The sequence below is a fragment of the Ambystoma mexicanum genome, chromosome 2q (assembly GCF_040938575.1).
Source record: "Ambystoma mexicanum isolate Mex_15411 chromosome 2q, UKY_AmexF1_1, whole genome shotgun sequence".
Classification (NCBI taxonomy): Eukaryota; Metazoa; Chordata; class Amphibia; order Caudata; family Ambystomatidae; genus Ambystoma; species Ambystoma mexicanum.
The window spans coordinates 428,727,947-428,749,386 of NC_090924.1; the positions used below are offsets into that span (position 1 = coordinate 428,727,947).

The 21,440-nt window shown below is 51.8% G+C and overlaps 1 protein-coding gene across 4 annotated transcripts in view; it reads left to right on the top strand.

The window, feature by feature from the left end:
- The window catches only part of LOC138569469 (uncharacterized), a 442,006-nt gene extending 420,944 nt beyond the window's left edge, over nucleotides 1–21,062 (top strand). For all 4 annotated transcript variants that reach the window (XM_069647461.1, XM_069647462.1, XM_069647459.1 and 1 more), the window contains 3 exons: nucleotides 16,815–16,947; nucleotides 17,244–17,340; nucleotides 18,657–21,062. In XM_069647461.1, coding sequence (XP_069503562.1) covers nucleotides 16,815–16,947; nucleotides 17,244–17,340; nucleotides 18,657–18,703 — 277 coding nt within the window. In that variant the 3' untranslated portion in view covers nucleotides 18,704–21,062. The remainder of the gene's footprint in view (nucleotides 1–16,814; nucleotides 16,948–17,243; nucleotides 17,341–18,656) is intronic.
- The last annotated feature ends 378 nt before the right edge of the window (nucleotides 21,063–21,440 follow it).

A 21,440-nucleotide genomic window follows, 5' to 3' on the forward strand; every position in this document is an offset into this window, starting at 1 on the left:
GTTCTGGGCAGGTATATGTGCCTGCGGACTGATGGGCGTGCAGTGATGATGTTCAAGACCTGGTGTAGGCAGCGTGACTGGGTGGCCTGTGATACACCACCCACAATGGCACTTGTCCGCTGAAATGATCCAGTGGCTAAGAAGTGCAGTACATTGAGGACCTTCTCCAGGGGGCTGAGTGCTTGGGAGCACAGGGTGGGTGATGTGAGGTCATCCTCCCACTCACTCACCAGGTCCAGTATGATGTGTGGTGGAAACCTGTACCTCCCATGCACCTGGTCATCAGGCATCCCGAAAAGGCTGGTTCTGGGTGTGAATATTCTGGCCCTGACTATCCTCCTCCTCCTCCTTTGGTAGGCCACGCCCACTGCTGCTAGGAACGGTATGTTCATCCTGGGTCTGAGCTTGTTATTTTGTTAGCGCGCAAATTAATGCGTTGCGCGTGTTGTAGGCGAGCGTGTGACCCGCGCACCCCTGAAATCCAGTACCCAGTCCAATAGCGTGTGGAAATTCCCGCGCACACCGGGATACAGGTGCGCTGACGTACTTGCGTGTGTAAGTGTCCGCGCACACCTGATATACACGTACATAGGCCAATCGCGTGTACGTGCACTTTTGTCCAATTACACGCAATGACACCCTGACGTGCTGTCCAATTACACGCGATGACACTCTGACGTGCAGTCTTTCCACGTGTGCTCTGTCATCACGTGCTGTGTGGGAAACACCCGTGCGGGTCACGTCACAGACGCGCTTACGCGCTGAGGGCCTTTGGTCCAATAGATTCGCGTATGCGTGCTGACGCGCTTACGCGCTAAGGGCCTTTCCTCGGTTTTCACGCTGACGTGCAGGATTTTCACGTGCCAAATCACTCCGTACCAAGCTGGCCACGCGTAAGCACACGGAAGACCACGCTCCTGCCCAGAAGGCCGAACTACTGCCCCCCAGAGCCCCGAGCACGCTCCCACCTGCCATCTGCTGCTGCCTGACTGCCTGCTGCCCACGTGCACTGCCATTTGCTGCCTGCACATCAGCCAGGGGTGCTGTTGCTGTGACCACCCCTGCTGGAACCGAAGACTCCCGACTGGAATTCCATCGCTCCACAGCCCAGCCCCAGGACCCAGTTGCCCACCCACTCCTGCCTCTGGGGTTGTCATGTCGGGGCAAATACCATCTGTGACCACTGACAACCCCCGGCCAGAGAGGCAGAGGGGCACCAGCTTCAGTGCCACCGAAATTGGTGTCCTGGTGGAGGCTGCCCCTGCACTGCTGGGGGGTGGGGGTGGTGGGAGACATGAGTGGGGGCCTGGTGGAGGGTGACCCTGGATGCTGGGGGGTGGGGGTGCAGGGGGACATGAGTGGGGGCCTGGTGGAGGGTGGCCATGGTGGCAGGGGGTGGGGGTGGTAGGAGACATGAGTGGGGGCCTGGTGGAGGGTGACCCTGGATGCTGGGGGGTGGGGGTGCAGGGGAACATGAGTGGGGGCCTGGTGGAGGGTGGCCATGGTGGCAGGGGGGTGGGGGTGGTGGGAGACATGAGTGGGGGCCTGGTGGAGGGTAACCCTGGATGCTGGGGGGTGGGGGTGCAGGGGGACATGAGTGGGGGCCTGGTGGAGGGTGGCCATGGTGGCAGGGGGGTGGGGGTGGTGGGAGACATGAGTGGGGGCCTGGTGGAGGCTGCCCCTGGTGGCTGGGGGGTGGGCCTGGTGGAGGCTGCCCCTGCACTGCTGGGGGTGGGGGTGGTGGGAGACATGAGTTGGGGCCTGGTGGAGGCTGCCCCTGCACTGCTGGGGGGTGGGGGTGGTGGTAGACATGCATTGTTGATCAGTAGTGCAAGGTGACATGTGGGTTGGCTGGGGGGCATGCCCATGGTGGATGGGCTGCCTGCGGGACATGAGCATGGGTGCAGGGTAGTCCCCCGTGGTGTGGGCTGCCTGCAGGGTCCGTGGAGGTTTTGGAGCGTACACCGGGGAGGGCCCACACGGCCAATTCACGTGTGGAACTTCCCGCGCACCCCTGAAATACACGTACCCTGCTCTCACTGGCCCAATCGCGTGTGGAACTTCCCGCGCACCCCTGAAATACACGTACCCTGCTCGCACTGGGCCAATCGCGTGTGGAACTTCCCGCGCACCCCTGAAATACACGTACCCTGCTGAAATCGCGTGTGGAACTTCCCGCGCACCCCTGAAATACACATACCCTGCTGAAATCGCGTGTGGAAATTCCCGCGCACCCCTGAAATACACGTACCCTGCTCGCACTGGGCCAATCGCGTGTGGAACTTCCCGCGCACCCCTGAAATACACGTACCCTGCTCGCACTGGGCCAAACGCGTGTGGAACTTCCCGCGCACCCCTGAAATACACGTACCCTGCTGAAATCACGTGTCTAAATTCCCACGCACCCCTGAAATACACGTACCCTGCTCGCACTGGGCCAATCGCGTGTGGAACTTCCCGCGCACCCCTGAAATACACGTACCCTGCTCGCACTGGCCCAATCGCGTGTGGAACTTCCCACGCACCCCTGAAATACACGTACCCTGCTCGCACTGGGCCAATCGCGTGTGGAAATTCCCGCGCACCCCTGAAATACACGTACCCTGCTGGAATCGCGTGTGGAAATTCCCGCGCACCCCTGAAATACACGTACCCTGCTCGCACTGGGCCAATCGCGTGTGGAAATTCCCACGCACCCCTGAAATACACTTACCCTGCTCGCACTGGGCCAATCGCGTGTGGAACTTCCCGCGCACCCCTGAAATACACGTACCCTGCTGAAATCGCGTGTGGAACTTCCCGCGCACCCCTGAAATACACGTACCCTGCTGAAATCGCGTGTGGAAATTCCCGCGCACCCCTGAAATACACGTACCCTGCTCGCACTGGGCCAATCGCGTGTGGAACTTCCTGCGCACCCCTGAAATACACGTACCCTGCTCGCACTGGCCCAATCGCGTGTGGAACTTCCCGCGCACCCCTGAAATACACGTACCCTGCTTGCACTGGGCCAATCGCGTGTGGAACTTCCCGCGCACCCCTGAAATACACGCTCCCTGCTGAAATCGCGTGTGGAAATTCGCGCGCACCCCTGAAATACACGTACCCTGCTCGCACTGGGCCAATCGCGTGTGGAAATTCCCGCGCACCCCTGAAATACACATACCCTGCTCGCACTGGGCGAATCGCGTGTGGAACTTCCCGCGCACCCCTGAAATACACGTACCCTGCTGAAATCGCGTGTGGAAATTCCCGCGCACCCCTGAAATACACGTACCCTGCTCGCACTGGGCCAATCGCGTGTGGAACTTCCCACGCACCCCTGAAATACACGTACCCTGCTGAAATCGCGTGTGGAACTTCCCGCGCACCCCTGAAATACACATACCCTGCTCGCACTGGGCCAATCGCCTGTGGAGCTTCCCGCGCACCCCTGAAATACACGTACCCTGCTCGCACTGGGCCAATCGCGTGTGGAACTTCCCGCGCACCCCTGAAATACACGTACCCTGCTGAAATCGTGTGTGGAAATTCCCGCGCACCCCTGAAATACACGTACCCTGCTCGCACTGGGCCAATCGCGTGTGGAATTTCCTGCGCACCCCTGAAATACACGTACCCTGCTCACACTGGGCCAATCGCGTGTGGAACTTCCCGCGCACCCCTGAAATACACGTACCCTGCTGAAATCGCGTGTGGAAATTCCCGCGCACCCCTGAAATACACGTACCCTGCTCGCACTGGGCCAATCGCGTGTGGAACTTCCCGCGCACCCCTGAAATACACGTACCCTGCTCGCACTGGGCCAATCGCGTGTGGAACTTCCCGCGCACCCCTGAAATACACGTACCCTGCTGGAATCGCGTGTGGAAATTCCCGCGCACCCCTGAAATACACGTACCCTGCTCGCACAGGGCCAATCGCGTGTGGAAATTCCCGCGCACCCCTGAAATACACGTACCCTGCTCGCACTGGGCCAATCGCGTGTGGAACTTCCCGCGCACCTCTGAAATACACGTACCCTGCTGAAATCGCGTGTGGAAATTCCCACGCACCCCTGAAATACACGTACCCTGCTCGCACTGGGCCAATCGCGTGTGGAACTTCCCGCGCACCCCTGAAATACACGTACCCTGCTGAAATCGCGTGTGGAAATTCCCGCGCACCCCTGAAATACACGTAACCTACTCGCACTGGGCCAATCGCGTGTGGAAATTCCCGCGCACCCCTGAAATACAAGTACCCTGCTCGCACTGGGCCAATCGCGTGTGGAACTTCCCGCGCACCCCTGAAATACACGTACCCTGCTGAAATCGCATGTGGAAATTCCCGCGCACCCCTGAAATACACGTACCCTGCTCGCACTGGGCCAATCGCGTGTGGATCTTCCCGCGCACCCCTGAAATACACGTACCCTGCTGAAATCGCGTGTGGAACTTCCCGCACACCCCTGAAATACACGTACCCGGCCAAATCGCGTGTGAGACTTCCCGCGCACCCCAGTATACACGCAAACGTATTTTTTTGTCAGCGGGTGTCCGTGTTTGTGGGTACGCCTTTGCACGTCATTTGTCCTGGAGGGCCACAGTATAGGACATTCATCATGGCAGTATATAGGTGCTATTTGTTGGCGCACATTTCTTCCAGCCGCAGAGACGCTACCGCCTGCTTTCTTGTGGCGGTCGTGTTTGTGCCTGTGCGCTGGTTTGAGCGTGCGCTTTTTTGCCCTATTCTATTCCATGAATACGTGTTGTAGGCGAGCGTGTGGGCGTTCCGCGCACTTGTGCCCTGTACTTCCCCCGTGACGCCCACGTTTTGGCAAGTTGTTCCCCATTCCGAGTGTTACGCCCGTGTTCCGCCTACTTTTGTTGCGTGCGCCGCGCTATGTGCGATTTTCGCTGTGACCTGTGCGATTTTCGCTGTGACCTGGCGCACGCTGTTAGATGGCCTGTGCGCCAACGTGCGCCGCGCACTTTTTTATCGCACATCCGCTGGTTGTCTCGCGCACGGCCTTCCATGAATCGATGTGCGCTGCTTTTCGTGCGATTTTTGCACTTGCACTGCGATTTTCGCTATTCCACTGCGATTCGCACGTTTTTGCCCACTTGCGCCGCGCTAATTATTCCATGAATCGGCCTGTAAGTATTTTCCTATGAGAAAATGTGGAAATAAAATGAGTTGCCACACAAAACTGGCCCAGGGTGAAGAGGCCTACTGGGAAATCTCCAGAGTTCCCTATAGGCCAGTTCTCCCATGGGTCCAGCTGAAAGGTTGCTCATGTGGTCCTCGGCACCTAGATACCGGGGTTAAAATAACCCCAGTTAAACGCAAAAAATCAAAAGCAAATGTCTTTATTTCTCTGTGCCTCACATTGTAAATATGTGAAAAGCAACAATGTGCTGCACTAATGACATGCCTCTTCCTCATAACATCCTTATTTCTATAATCAGCCTCAACCGGATCCTGTCCCTGTATAGCCTCCTACTGTAAATGCTCCCTCTAAGGTTGTGTGCTGATTCTTGGCGCTAGGTCTGCGAAACATCAAATACTCTGAAAAAATGTGACCTCTGAGCCACCTACTTTTATAGGTGAAAGGTAGATCACAAGAGTCTGGTTCTAGGTTAAACCAATGTTCCCTCACCAAAAGCAAACACAGACCAGAGTCCTTGCTGGCGGTCTCTTCATAACTAAGTTACAGAATTTGAACCCTGATATCTGGTTAGCTGAAAAACAATCAATTTTATAATAGTGCAGTAGTGAGTAATGGGAAGGGTATTTTATATATCCTAAACCCCCAGATGAATACATAAGCATAGTAGTGTGTTTAGGAACATATGTACCTTACTGGGATCCTTATTGACTTGTACATAAAACACAGGCCTTTAAGTGGGCTGGGACTAGCCGTGGTGGCGGCACGGCAGTCGTCAAAAACTGCTGGCGATCCAGGGCTCTAATGGGGCTTTCTCAGTACCCCAAGAATAAGCATTCAGCACCATTTTTCCTGAGCTCGTGCTGAAAGCCTGAAAGCACGTATAGGACGCTCATGCTCGCTTATAATAGAACAAGCTGTGAAAGGAAAACATACAGGCAAACCAGAAGCCGCTTTCTTCTTAGTCAGGACATCCAATGCCTCCTGCTCAAAGCTTGAGGCTGTCAAATGAGTATTTATGACGCCTGGTTAGAAAACATTTTACTATTAGGGTGTTAGCACAAAAGAAATGAGCAGGATGGCCAGTGTGCAATATGCACTCAGAAGGGTTGCAGGCTTGAAACACTGTCACAGCCATATTTGTCAAATATAGACATTTGTGGTCATAATTATGTTCTCAAAATGCTCTTTTTATGTTATGCAAAGAAGTCGGTAGCATATATTGGTGCTATTTCCCCCAACCCCTCCTTTTTCTTATAGATGATTTCAGGGTTCGCTAAAGATGCATGGGTGCCATTTCAAAATAATGTTTGGTGCCACCCTCCCTCCTTTACCTCCACTGAGTCAGCAGTCTGGTGCATAGATTATAATGAAAATATTTTCTAATGCAAACTCCAATATGTGATTTTGTTGGGTTTATCATTGAGGGTGCATAACATGAGATCCACCCCACCTTGAACCTCATTATTCCCCAAACATACTCCCTGGCCTGCACCAAAGACCTGAAAGGAGGTGTAAGGGTGCAGAAGTAGGAGCCTGGCACACAGGTGGCATATTGATTGCTATAGACTTTGATTTGAAATGAAAATAAAGCGTAAACCTACCTCTCCCGATATCTATGAGGGTTTTCCGTGCCTCAACTAAAGTGATAATGGGTCTGTCAGGATGTCTTAGTAACTTAAAGAGTCCACCGTCCTGTGTCAAAGTGTCCCTATCTCTGTCCATTACACTTATAACTAAACTAAACAATTGTACCAAAGTTCTTGGTCCAGGAGAATAACCCCCTTCTACTGGACTATGTGGCACAGTTCTGGTTGAAAGTTCTCCATCGGGTGGAATGACTCCCCCTGATTTTAGTACTTCACCAACAAACAAAAAGGGTTGCAGATCCTTTAACACTCTGCGTCAGGAAGTTCAACAATTTGTATCCCAGGGGAAATGACTCCCTTGCCCCGGATCACTGGTTTGATCTTCCTTGTGGGTTTAATTGCTAGGAGAATGACTCCCTTCTCCTGACTTTCTTTAGCTTTGCTTTCCCAGTTCACAACACCGGAGGGAAAGTCTCCCTTCTCCTGGTCTTTCTAAGGCTTTATTTCACAGTTCACAACACCAGGGGGAATGACTTGCTTGCCCTGGCCTTTCTTAAGCTCTATTTCACAGTACACAACACCAGGGGGAATGACTACCCCCTTGGCCTTTCTTAGCAAGCAGAAATCCAGTTGTGATGAGGTTCCCAGACCCTGGTTTCTCTTCTTTCTCCAGGTGTACTTGGTGCACTCTTCTGCCAAGTACTGCAAGGCGAAAAAAGGGTTTGTAATCTTTTCTTGTGAGTGTCGGCCACAGACCTGTACTTCGAGGGGATTGGGTCCTCCGACGTATTCCATATCTATGACAGGTAATGTCCACAGCTGTGCTGCTTCGGAAAATCTTTGGCGTCCTACGTCGATGCGCCGTCCCCTCCGACCTCCTCCGACCGCCGACGTCACCCGATGTGATAAGTAGGACGCACGATGCCCATAGCCTCAGTTCCGTTTTTTCCGCGAACGTGTTCGCTTCGTGAATCTCGGTACGCCTCGACTCGTTGGAGTTTGCTCTTTTCAATTCTCGGTTTGTTGAACCTGTTCGGTTTGTGTGAAGACCTGTTCGTGGTGATGTCTTTCTCATCTTCAACCCCGCGTCCGGGCTTCAAGAACTGCGGGGACTGTGGGTCCAAGATGTCGGTCACGGACTCGCACGACGCCTGCCTCTGGTGTCTCGGGGAGGCCCACGATACGGACGACTGTGTCGACTGCCAGTCGCTCACGGCAAAGGCCTTGCGGGAACGCAAGAAGAAGCTGTCGGTAGGCCGGGTGTCTAAGCCCCGGAAGTCGAGGTCTGCGGGGCTTTCGACGGATGACTCGAGGGGCGACTCTCCGCGTCATCGTCGGAAGTCCAGTGGGTCTCCTTCCAGGAGTCGGTCTCGCCACTCCTCCGCCTCTTCGAGGCATTCCCGGAAGCGCCGGCATAGGTCGCCTTCCCCGTCCTCTTCCGAGGACTCTGCCCGTTGGCGGGTCGCTTATCCCTCAATGCAAGCAACACCGGAGGAATGGGCTTCCTTCGGGAAGCAGATGCTAGCGATTCTTGAATCGCAGGGCACCGGTCCGTCCGCGCCTCCGAGTGGGGTCGGTCGGCACCGGTCGAGAGACACCGCTCGTATGCCTTTGGGCTCGGGTGGTCGGCACGGCTCGCGGGAGGGGTCCCGCTCGGACAAGGGTAGCCGTTCTCGCCATGCCCGTTCCAGGTCCTGGTCCTCGACGCGCTCGAGACCACATGATCCTGTGCCGTCTTCGAAGAAGACGTTGACGCCTGTGGCGCCGAGGTCGTCGACGATTTCTCTCGAGGCTCTGCCTCCGAGGGGATCGTTGACGCCGTCGGCGCCTAGGTTGTCGAGAGACACGCTCGGAGCTCCGGCTTCGAGGCCTGTGTCGACGCTGCCGATGCTGGCGACGCTGCAGCTGACGTCGACGCTGATTCGCTCGACGTCGACACCTTTTCTGTCGACGCCGGCTCCGACTCGTTCGGCGCCCTTCACGCCTTTCGAGGCGGTGGTGTCGCAGGGGCCCTGTGGCACGGGGTTTGCCCCTAGAAATGCCCTGGCTAAGGTCAGGCACTGCTTTGGTCCCCAGAGATCTTCCTCTCCCCGCCTGGAGTACATTTCTGAAGGTGATGAAGGCTCTGATGGCGGCTTGGTTCCGGTTACGTTTCCTGATGACCTCATCTCGGGCCAAAGCCAGTTTGATGACCTGCGGCAGTCGCTGCATGATGCCAGTGGACTGGACACCTCTCCGGAGGTGGAGTTTTGTAGGCCGGAGCCTGGCACTCATGCCGATTCTTCGTATTGGCGCCTTATGCCTCGGGTTACCGAGTAATTGGGTTGGTCAGCTCCCCCAGGGGAGTTCGTTCAGGATGATCTCACGGACATCCTTGATCTCGGTCCACCCACTGACCCGGTTTTGCCTTTTCATATGGCTCTGCAGAGAAGGGTGGCGGCGGCTTGGACTGCTCTGGAGAGTCTCCTGGCAGTGGGCAAGTCTTTGTCGCGAAAATACCGTCCAGCCAGTAGCGACCCCTGCTACTTGTCTAGGCACCCCACTCCAGAGAGTTTGGTGGTGCAGGCGGCTATGGCCCCGGCAAAGCAGGCGTCGTATCCTACCATCCCTCCGGATAGGGATGACAAACGTTTTGACGGCTGGGCGAAGAAAGTGTTTTCTTCGGAGGTATGGCGCTTCAGGCGGCCACCTCCAAATGGCCTTGTCTCGTTTCACACACGCTCTGTGGAACTGTGTTGCATTAGCGGCTGAACATATTCCCGAAGGGGACGAACGGATGGTTTCCTTGCTATGGTTCAGGATGGCACGGATGCCATGTGTGAGGCCGTTCAGTCGCGTTTGGACTTGGCGGATTGTGTCAGCCGGTCCATGGCGGCGAGCACCATAATGCGCAGGTTTGCGTGGTTGCGGAAGTCTGGGTTTGTTCCTGATGTGCAGTCCCGGCTCCTCAACATGCCCTTTGACGGTGAACACCTTTTTGGCAGCAAGGCTGACGAGAGCCTCGAGAGGTTGCAGACCTCCAAAGCTGCAGCGAAGTCGTTGGGCGCTGCAGTTCGCCAACCTCTGCCTTTTCGTCCTAGGCGACAGCAATGGAGGGGAGGTTCCTTTCGCTATTACTCGTCCTTCAGTAAAGCGAGGGGAGCTAGCAGTCAAAGAGGCCATCGTAAGAGTGCCAGAGGTGGAAATAAAGGTACTCGAGGTGCCAAGGCCGCTCGGGCAGTTGCCTCTTTGCCCTCGGGCAACGCCGCAGCCGCTACCACTCAGTCATGAGGCCAGGTCCCATGGTTCGCCGGTTGGGGGAAGGCTGGCGCAGCATCTTGTAGAGTGGCAAGCCATTACTTCGGATGTGTGGGTTCTGGAGATCATAACCCACGGCTACTGTCTTCCTTTACGGCAGAGGCCTCATGACAATACACCAGGGAGCCTCTCTTTGAAGAGTCCGGATCCGCTCCTTGCGCAGGAAATTCAAGCCCTGCTGGAGAAAGGCACCATAGAACTGGTGCCTGTAGCGGAGAGGAACAAGGGTTGGTATTCCCCTTATTTTTTGATATCGAAGAAAGACGGGGGATTGAGACCCATCATGGACTTGCGCAGTTTGAACAAACTCCTCAGGAAGGACAAGTTCAAGATGGTGACTCTTTCTCAAGTCCTCCAGGCCCTTCAACTTCAGGACTGGTTGGTGTCTCTCGACCTCAAGGATGCTTACTTCCATGTGCCGATCCATCCCAAGCACAAGAAGTACCTGAGGTTCGCGATTGGCGACTCACACTTTCAGTTTCGGGTCCTGCCGTTCGGATTGACCTCCACCCTAGGGTTTTCACCAAGCTCATGGTGGTGGTGGCAGCGCATCTCAGGAAAGGGGGGATTCACGTCTACCCCTACCTGGACGATTGGTTGATCAGGGGGAGCTCTCCCGAGCAAGTCCTGGATCATCTGTCCGTCACCTGCCACTCCCTTCACAGGCTGGGCTTCTCCCATAATTTAAAGAAGTCCCATTTGACACCAACGCAGCGGCTCCAGTACATTGGAGCAGTGCTCGACACGTCCCTGGGGCAGTGTTTTCCTCCTCAGGTGAGGGCTCTTCACATTCAGCAGATGGTGCACAAGTTTCAGTTCGCCCAGAATCTCCCAGCGTCCGAGTTCTTGAGACTGCTCGGCCTCATGGCATCCTGCATTCTTCTGGTGCCAGAGGCTCGTCTGCGGATGAGATCTTTGCAGTGGGCACTCAAGCTCCAGTGGTCTCAGTCGTCCGGCAGGCTGTCGGACCCTGTTCAGGTGCCGTCCTCGGTAGCCCAGGACCTTCTGTGGTGGGCCGTCGAGGGCAATCTGATGAAGGGGGCCCCATTTTGGCTGCCCTGGCCGGAGGTGACGATCGTGACGGACGCATCCCTCATGGGATGGAGAGCTCATGCCAACGAGTTGACAGTCAGCGGTCGTTGGTCTCCGTCGGAGTCCAGACTCCATATCAATCTGTTGGAGCTGAGGGTCGTCAGGCTAGCCCTGAAGGCTTTTCTGCCGACTCTGCGGGGAAAGAGTGTCCTGATTCTAACGGACAACACGGTGGCCATGCACTACCTCAACAAAAAGGGGGGGGGCAGGGTCACTTCCGCTGTGCAGGGAGGCGATGCAGCTCGAATTCTGGGCCATCCGGCAGGAATTTTCGATCTCGGCTGTTCATCTGGCCGGAGACGACAACGAGACGGCGGACGCTCTGAGCAGGCAGAGCTCGATCTCTCACGAGTGGGAGCTGGCTCAGGAGATTCTCCTGGAGATCTTTGCCCTTTGGGGGACCCTTCAAGTGGATCTCTTCGCCTCCAGTGTCAACCGGAAGTGCGAAAGGTTTTGCTCGCGGGAATTTCCTCCAAAAGGAGCCTAAGGGGACGCGTTCGTGGTGGAGTGGTCATTCCCACTGCTGTACGCGTTTCCTCCAGTCCCCGTTATCCTGCAAGTGCTGCGGAGGTTACGGAGGTTCGGTTCCCGGATGATCCTCATTGCTCCGGCGTGGGCCCGGAGAACGTGGTACCGGACCTTCTAGACTTGTCCATCTGCCCTCCACGTCGTCTTCCCTACCGAGACGATCTGCTCTCACGGGAGGGGGGTCAGGTTCTCCATCCAGAGGTCAGATCCCTCAATCTTCACGCTTGGAATCTGAAAGGTTGAGGAATAAGGATTGGGACCTCCCTGAAGACGTAATGGAGGTGTTGCTCTCGGCCAGGCGGCCGGCAACTAAGTCTCTGTACCGTTGCCATTGGAGAAAGTTCTGCGACTGGTGCAGGGTTCAGAATGTGGATCCTTTTGAATGTGACATTCCCATGGTTCTGTCTTTTTTGCTTTCTTTGGCCTACAGGGGCTTGCAAGTGGGGACCGTTAAAGGTTACCTGGCGGCGCTGTCCATATTTAAGCGCTCGTCGGAAGAGTGTTCATATTTTAAAATTCCTTTAATTTTGCAGTTTTTGAGAGGGCTCACTAATGTGTTCCTTCCGTCACCTATTCTGGTGCCAGGTTTGGATTTCAACCTTGTTCTTAAGTTTCTTATGGGTGCTCCGTTTGAGCCTTTGCATTCTTGCCCTTTGAGGCTGTTAACTCTGAAAACTGTGTTTTTGGTTGCGGTTACTTCCGCTCGCAGAGTGAGTGAGTTACAGGCACTTTCAGTTAAGCTACCCTTCACTGTGTTTCACAAGGACAGGGTTGTCCTTAGAGTTCGTCCTTCTTTTCTTCCGAAGGTGGTTTCGGAATTTCATTTGAGCCAGAAGGTGGTTCTTCCGGCGCTCTATCCTCCTCCACATCCTGGTAAGGAAGAGGAGAGGCTCCATAGGCTTGATCCTCGGAGAGCGTTGAGCTTTTATATTTCGCGCATGTCCCGGGTCAGAGTGGACGATCAACTTTTCATTGGTTACGCTGGAAAGCGTTTGGGACAAGCTGTGACGAAACAGACTTAGTCTCGTTGGATTATTTTAGCTATCTCCGAGTGTTACCGCTTGGCGGGTAAGGACCCTCCGGCTGGCTTGTGGGCCCATTCTACCAGAGGAGTGGCTGCGTCTACTGCCCTGCAGAGGGGAGTTCCTATTCGTCACATCTGTGATGCAGCCACCTGGGCTTCAGTACATACTTTTGTACGTCACTATTCCCTCGATTCCATCAGAGGGCAAGATGTGGCCTTTGGCAAGGCAGTTCTCTATTCTGCAATTTGATTGGGCATGCTAAATTTGTATTCTACATTCTTTCCCACCTCCTTGCTTGGTACTGCTTTGGGAGTCTGTCATAGATATGGAATACGTCGGAGGACCCAATCCCCTCGAAGAACAAGTTACTTTCTTACCTGGTAACGTTCTTTCGATGGGATGGTCCGACGACGTATTCCATATCGCTCCCTCCCTGCCTTCCCCGCTGCAGAATTTCTTTTGCGATTGCAGCTTGCGTTCCGCAAGGCCTTGTGTGTCTGACTGGCAGAAAACTGGTGGCACACGTTCTGGGAAAAAACTATAACTGAGGCTATGGGCATTGTGCGTCCTACTTATCACATCGGGTGACGTCGGCCGTCGGAGGAGGTCCTCGGGGACGGCTCATCGACGCAGGACGCAGACGCCAAAGATTTTCCAAAGCAGCACAGCTGTGGACATTACCTGTCATAGATATGGAATACTTCGTCGGACCATGCCATCGAAAGAACGTTACCAGGTAAGAAAGTAACTTGTTCTTCTCTGTGGCTTGTTTTTAGGAGACCTGGTTCACTCTCCTGCCAGGTATTGCCACAAGGAAAACTACTTCCAATGTGCTCTCTGTTACTGTTTGCTTCCAACCACTGTGCCGAGGAAGATGACTCCGATACTCCCATGATCTTCTCAACAGTAGTCTGCGAACAACCACTGTGCTGAGGAAGATGACTCCCGAGTCACTTTTTAATTATGGCTGTCACACCTGGCCCCCATTCGGACTTTCTCTCTCTCCAGTTACCTGATTCTCGGGAGCTCTTCATCTGCTGTCTACGGGGTAGCGGGTCTTGGTTCCTGCTATTCCTCTCTGCTCTGTGGGATCCTACACAACTGTGCTACAGGTTGTTGCTGTCAGTCACAGCGTTGTTCTGTGGACATTCAGTTCACAGCTCCGGGTCATGCTGCAGCCCTTCAGCCTCCAGCTCTACCTCAGACTTATTCCATGTCACTGGGTCAAGGATTCCCCTCTCAGACCTCTGGACGTGGGGAGCGGGCTGCTTGCGGCTTCCTTTGAATCTGCTCCTCGAAATTTCCAGGCTGGACTGTGTCTCCTGCTGGTTGGCTGCACCCTTTCATATAAAGTCCTTTGTCTGTTTTTACATAGGTTGGTTGGCAATGGTTGGCATTATGTTTAAAGTCCCTTTTCAATGTCTTTAGTCCTCTGCGCCTCCTCCTCGTCCTAGTACTTCTACCATCACTCTCCCTTGGGTAGTCCATGGTCTCCATCCACTCAGAAGTCAAGTCTATGGATCTATATAGGTACATGGGTTGGTTAGGTATGTGACTGGAGTTTACAAAGTGGGGAGGTGTGTAGGGTCTAGGGTGAGGGGTATTATACAGCATCTCCCTGGGATGGTCGTCATTGTGCCTAGAGGGGGAGTCTCTCCCCATGAGATCCTTCTGCTGAGTACCATCCCCGGGGGGACTATCGGTTAGCGGCCTCACCTCCCTGGCCTCATGGGAAGGGGCTCGCCCTCAGGGAGAAGTGACGAAATCCAAGGATTCATGACAGATGCTAAACCATATCAGTGATAAGTGAACACTTTTTTAAAGAAGTCTATCTTTGGCCAGCAAATGCAGGTTTAAAGTGAAACAGTTTTAGTTTATGCAGACTGCTGCTTCCTTTGAGAATATGCACATACCATCAGCCCCACCTTGAGGCTTCATTCTGTGGCAAAATGCTAGATAAAGCAGTGGAGGGAGGCGGCAAGTGACTGCAGATTATCATGGGACATGCGTGTTGGCCTCTGCATAGCAGAACAAAGGAAAACAGCCAGAGGGTACAGTTGAAGCCCTATATGACCAGTTTAGAAGAGCTATTAATCTGGCCCTGCTGCCTAGACTGGGTGATTTATAAACAGAAGGAGGGGGTTTCAATTACTTACTGAAGTTTTTACATGCTGAGAAAGTGACTTATTTACAGACATTTATTTACAAACTGAGCCAGAGAGAGATTTATTTTACAGTATGCTGATTAGATACAAACAAGACCACCTGAGACAATGCTGAGTAACCCAAAATACATGTTATAGGGTCATATGATGTATAGTTTGGGGCTGGAGGTTCTTGCCTATACCACATGCCCCTCCTTTAAGCCATACCCTGCACTTTGGCCATGCACGATTTTTAGAGCACCTCTGAAAATGCAGGCCTTTTTGTTTTTCACCTGCTTTAGGCTCAGTTGCTTAGTGCAATCTGTTTAGTCCAATCATTGGTAACTGACCAACCACGTGAGTTACATTGGGGAGCAAAAGCACAGGTAGGGCCCTTTATTGCATTGGGCAGCAGAGGGCAGAATCAAAGTGGGACATAAGGGAGCAAAATCCCTGTGGAGCAACATTACAGTGGAGCACCCAGGAGCAAAACGACAGCGGGACAAATTTAAAGTGGGGGACACAAGACTAAAATGTCACTGGGGTCATTGGGAGGAAGTTCCAGTGTGCAGAACCACAGTGGGACTAGTCTGGAAGGTTGGGAAGGTGGGAGGTTAGTGAGGGGTGTAAACAATCCAGTTAGTACAGATCTGCCTCCTCCCTTTTGCAGAACATGGTCCACCTAACAGGACTGGCACACTGCATCTCTCCATCCTTGTGTTTGTAACCTCTGTTTTCCACTTTCACATCCTCTTACCTTCCCCATGCTTATTCCCTCGCGCCTCCCCCCTGCCCCGGCAGAAAAATGTCTCTGGATACCCCGGGCTGGGGTATAGTACTCAACCCCACGAACAAGCGTAGGTTCTCTGAAACAACTATGATTGTGATTTGACAAAGTATAAAATGCTATTAACATAACATAGCATACAGCAATGCATAGTGTGGCTTAGCAAGGCATGACAAGGCATGAAAGGGATAACAAAGAATTGCATGTCACAGCAAGGCATGAAAAAGCCTAACACTTCACTTTCTCACTTTGCCGTCGTCAAACTCCCTGCCCCTTTCACCCCCCACACTCCCTCTCTCTGTCAATCTCTCAAATAGACACATTGTGTACTGTGTGCAACAAGGATCAGGGATTTGGCAGAGCAGGGAAGGGGGCCTACGGGGGACCCCAATCATTACCCTAAGTGAAGTGCTTAATGGTATGGGAGACATGAACGTTTGGGTTCAAAGAAAGAGCTGCCTGAGGTATGGAATTCCCAGGTGCACGCTTCACCTTCCTCAGTGATTTGTTTGTTAGGATGAGTTCTATCTCACATCTCATTCTAAGTTTCCCAGGGTGCTGTGCTCAGTGGGCCCTGTTGGGATGTTTGCCTGTCAGGCCATGAGCAGCGTTTTCCTGGCGTTAGTCAGGCAATCAGGGCAGGGACCAAAATCCCTGTATGTTTCTCCCGAAGGTCTATCCTAGTGTCTCCAAATGTCCTCAAACCTCTCTTACAAAGCACATACAGCCATGAAACCCATCACCCCCGCACCCACTCACACCACCCCTCCCCCACTAAATCCCCCCATAGCTGGTGTTGGGGCAACGCCCCATGTAGTCGAACCTCAAATTAGAAGTACATATTATGCAGGGTCACTTTTATAATATAACAGCAAGACCCTTCATTGCGTCATCAGTCTAATACCATCCACTTTCTTCTTGAATAGACAGGCACCCTATAGCGTAATTATAGGTCAACCATATGCTTTGTTGGTTGATAAGCAGTGCAGAGTGTTGCACTTTTCTTGCAAGGCTTTTCAATCCCCATGAGTGTCCCGCCCATATGTCTCTTTCTCAGGAGTTGATTCTTACAGGGGATATACTTCAAAACAAACTCCATCCAAGTGAAAGTCAAAGGACCATAATGTCCTGTCGAGGTTGTTGAGACTCTGTATTGTCCATCGCAAAGATCCTCACAAAGCAACTTTCCTTCTATCTTTGCAGCTACACCTATGAGAGTCCGAAAGGTATTTACCCTGAGTGCCAGTTTGTGTTTGACCTGGAGCTTCCCGAAGATTTTGTGCCCAAGCCAGGGGACGGCGAAGTGCAGGAGTTTTATCTCTGGCCCTTGGAGAAGGTGAGTCTTAAATTGAAAGGGATGCACTCATGGGAGTGCTCCTGTATGCAGTAATGTGCAGCAGGGCCAGTAGCTCTGTCCAAGGTCCTCCAGGAGCTACCTGATCACTGTAAAAAAGAAAGCAACCCACCACCACACAGGCCAGGCTTTCTTGGTAGGGTGTTGTTTGTCTGGGTGTTTCATTTTGTGAGTTTGGGGATACTGGGAAATGTGACCTCAACTTGGACTGTTACTCATCTGGCTGCCTTATCCCTTCCTGTTTCATAAACCTTTCCATTTCTGTTCTTTTGTCCTAGGTGAAAGAGGCCATTGCAACTTCAGACTTCAAACCCAACTGTGCCCTGGTGGTGCTCGACTTCCTTGTGCGACACTCATTCATTCAGCCTGATCAAGGTATGTCCTGCAGAGGGGGAGGGACCAATGAGCAAAACACATCTTTGTCACTGCACCCTCCCCCTGCCCCCCTGCACCACTCAAGTCAGATAGATGTCGTGGGAAGCAGAACCAGTCTTTTAATGAAAGAACAGAATAAGCTGTGAACCTTCATGTTCGACCCTTGTGCGGCGGCAGCAGCAAGCCAATGCATTACCTTTGGGAAGGTCACTTCTGCTATGTGACAAGGGTCTGCACTTTAAAGTCAGTGAAATCTACACCCAAGAGCCAGGAAGCGACAGCATCCTCATTTCCTCCTCCCTCAGTCCTCTCCGGCCCCTCATCCTTCCACTAACTCCTCCCTACTTAAGTCTTGCATCCTTACACCTCTCACACTCCTTCAGACAACCCAGGTTGTTCTTAACAAATTCAGACCCTATCCATCTCCTATCAACAACTATGTTGTCAACCTTTGCACTCCACAATCCGAGGGCTGCCCATATGGCTAACCTGGGTTAGTAGTGCCCTTCTTTATTACTGAGCATGCGCATTGAGGTCAACATTATTGGCAGAAAGGTGCTATATAAGACCACTTTACATGACAATAAATTACATTATTTCTGTTATCCTGTTCATGTGCCCCGCCATCATTGAACCCTCCCAAATATACACCAGTGCCTGCTGGTGCAGCAGGAGGGCATGCATCAACTGTGTATATATAACCAGAGCATGCTGACCTCTGTGCTCAACATCAGTGATACTCTCCCTACATCCATTAACCAGTGTAAAATTAGCACCCCTTCCACCATGAGAGTCGTGCATCCATTAACTGTCACACAGTGACATCTCTTGCAATATAAGATACACCAGGCCTCCAGTAACCAGTTCACAATGACCCTTCAGTCTCTTACCATATAACAAAGACTCACTGTCTGCATTTTCACCAAAAGACACCGCACACTGCACATAATTGCTTACATGCTTACACGAGCTGACAGTAACCTCTATTATTCCATAAGAGGCAGTCCTCCGTGGCACAGTGAGGTTCAGGCATTATTTGCGGAATCTGAATCCAGGTTGCTCTTCTTGAATTACTGTAGCTCTCATGGCATCATAACATGCTGATTGGTTTTCAGTCTCTTAAAATGATGACCTATCCTATTTCACCCGGGGAGGGTTCCTGGAAACTTCTTATATTTATAATGGTGGCTGAAGCCTCCAGTGAAGCAATTACTTTGTTCCATGTTGTGCACTGTACGATTATCCATTTTTAAAAAGCTCAATGCACTTTTTATTTTTCATTTTGCTTTTCTCTCTTTCTTTTCCCGCCTTCCCAGAGCGGTATTACTTGGAGTTTGTGGAAGGCCTCCACCGGACTCTCTGAGTGACCGCAGACAGTGCTGGAAGAATTCCTTTTCCATGCTAAGGCCTGGTTCCTGAAGCAACAACTTGGACCTCAACTGAGCCCCAGAAGGTGCACACTCCCCTCGAGAGCCTGAAGCACCGACAGCGGCGTCACTAGAATGGACACATACGAACCATGTGGAGTTTACTAGGAGCATAAGTGGTCAAGGAAATGCCATTGCTCGTTTCTATTAGGGTGTCGTTAGTCTGGCAAATAGTATGATACGAAAACATGCTTTAAACATATTTTAAAATGAGGGTGGTTCCCAGCCTGTTGCTTTCAGAGCCACAGGCTACTTCTAACAGCCTCCTTTGTCCCATAAAATGTATTAAGACAAGGCAGAGGTGTTGCCCCATTTAAATTGCAGATGTAAGCAATTGTGAATCTTGGAATGCGTGTTAGCGCCCAGATCGATAGTGTTGTTAGAAATATGTACCCCCCCAAGACTGACCATAATTAAAACTGATCTACTCAAGTGGAACATTCTGCCATTGTCCATTGAGGGTCAATGTGGTAAAAATGAATATCTTGTCGAAACTGATATATCTGGGCATGATGATTCCTCTGCCTATGCCCTAAAATATGAGCCGTGGTTTGGATAAGCAGATTGGGAGGTTTATATATAGAGACACACACAGGCTAGATTGGACTATAAGCTACTAGAGGCGACTAAACAAGACAGGGAGCTTGCACTCCCTTCCTGGAAATCTTATTTCTTGGCCGCACAAGCGTGTTGAATTAAGAGATGGCTTAACTCGGATGATACATCGAGCTGGCAGATTATGGTACTGGACATCCTGTAACCGTTTGCACCCCAAGAAAGTATTGCTCTTCCTCAGGCATGGCTTCCGAATCATGTTAAAAAACATCCTACCGCAGGTCCTACACTAACTCGTTGGTTCCAAACACTTAAACTTACTGTGGCTGACACAAACAAGGTTCCACCATGGCTTAGCCTTCGAGCTCTGTTGAAAACTTGCTCAGGTAGACGGCCGCACTTCAGGCGGGAGGAAGAATGGCAACATGTGTGTATTATGGATCTTTTTGATGGTCATACTCCAATACCATTCATGGAGGCTAGAGCCGTTCTGGGCCTGGCGCCGACCACTTGGCTACTGCATCGGGTACTGATCTCATTGATAACCATCGGCCAGTGAGTCTGAGCTGGCCCAGGAACTGTGTACCTTCCCCAGAGTTTAGGCCTTTTATCTTTCTTGCATCCCAAATAATTTGGGAAGAAACTCGGTACCGGCGACTTAATGGGCGAAAGATCTGGGGATCCTACGGAATAGTGCAGATAAATATACATTCTTCTCATTGATTAATGAAGTGTCACATAATCTTGGTAATAGGGAAATACAATTAAAAATGATCCAAAGCTTTTATTATACCCCAGTCAAGTTGTATGTGATGAAATTAACTAATACCCTTTGGTGTTGGAGAGGATGTGGGGATCTTAGGACGATGAGACAACTATTTTAGTCTTGTCCTAAGATTCACGTTCTGGGGGATGGCATTCAATGGGCTCACAAAAGTTTCAGGGGTTGTTCCAATTGCCACACCTAGATCAGTGTTATTTGGTGCTGAGGTAGAAGATTGGCATGACGATAGCATGACCAGGAAGCTGTTACATATCCTGTTATTTGCAGCTCCTAATGCTATACTGATCAGATGGAAATCAATCAGTTTACTGGACTGAATCATGTGGGAGGACCTGATGGCTACGTTATGCTCTTTCAAGGAACAGGCATATAGGAATTGCCATGGGTCTCCCAGATCAGACCAGATGTAGGACCTATTTTAACAGTATGTCTAGTATTGAGTGTTTGTTGGCCTGGGGTGGTGGAGTTGGATTACTCTGGGACTGAGCTCGACTAACTAGGATTTCGAAAAAGGTGATGTGGTGATAGGAATGATTTACGTATTGATTGGTTGTTTTGTTTTGCTCAGTTTCTTTGAAGCTACACATCCCTGCACTATATGTACCATATGCTCCATACTCTACTGCTTGTGACATTAACAAGCATTGCAAATGCCGATATTAGAATGGATTCCTGATTGAGATACTCGATGTTTAGCTGCTTTGATAACTATTCCCCCTGTTTCCCTTTTTTTCTGTGTTACGGTAGCAGGGGAGCTCCTCTTTCTTCTTTACAATAGGTGGGTAGGGTGGGAGGATGGGGGAGGTTGGTATTTCTGCATTTTCTGTATGCAAATGTCAATATTGTGTTATATTGTGGTTATTATTTACCCTATCAGGGTTTTATTTCCTTTTTGTTTGTTTAGGCTGTTTGGATTCACTAATAACAAGATTTAAATAAAAAAAGAGTGGTTATGAGGCATGTTCTCCCATCCTCTTCTGCATCGGTTGCACCCAGCAAACTTCAGGTGCGTTTTCCTGCTGAACCCTCCACCCACTTACATTTTGTCAATGCCATCAGCACTGAGCGTGCAGTCACTGCTGGGTACTGCCTCAGCATTATCTATGGTCCTGAGGCATTCCTTGCTCAGGATGAGGACTGAGGCATGGAAACTTTCTGTGTTGATAATGTTGGTGCCAGAAGATGTAATGCAACTATCTTTACCAAGACTAGCAGTGGCAGATTTGAGGCAATGGACCCATGGCCAAGATTGACAGATGTGCTAGTACGCAGGAGAGAGGTCCAGGGTGAAACAGCAACAGCATTTGGAAATGCAGCCAATATCCTCAGGGCGA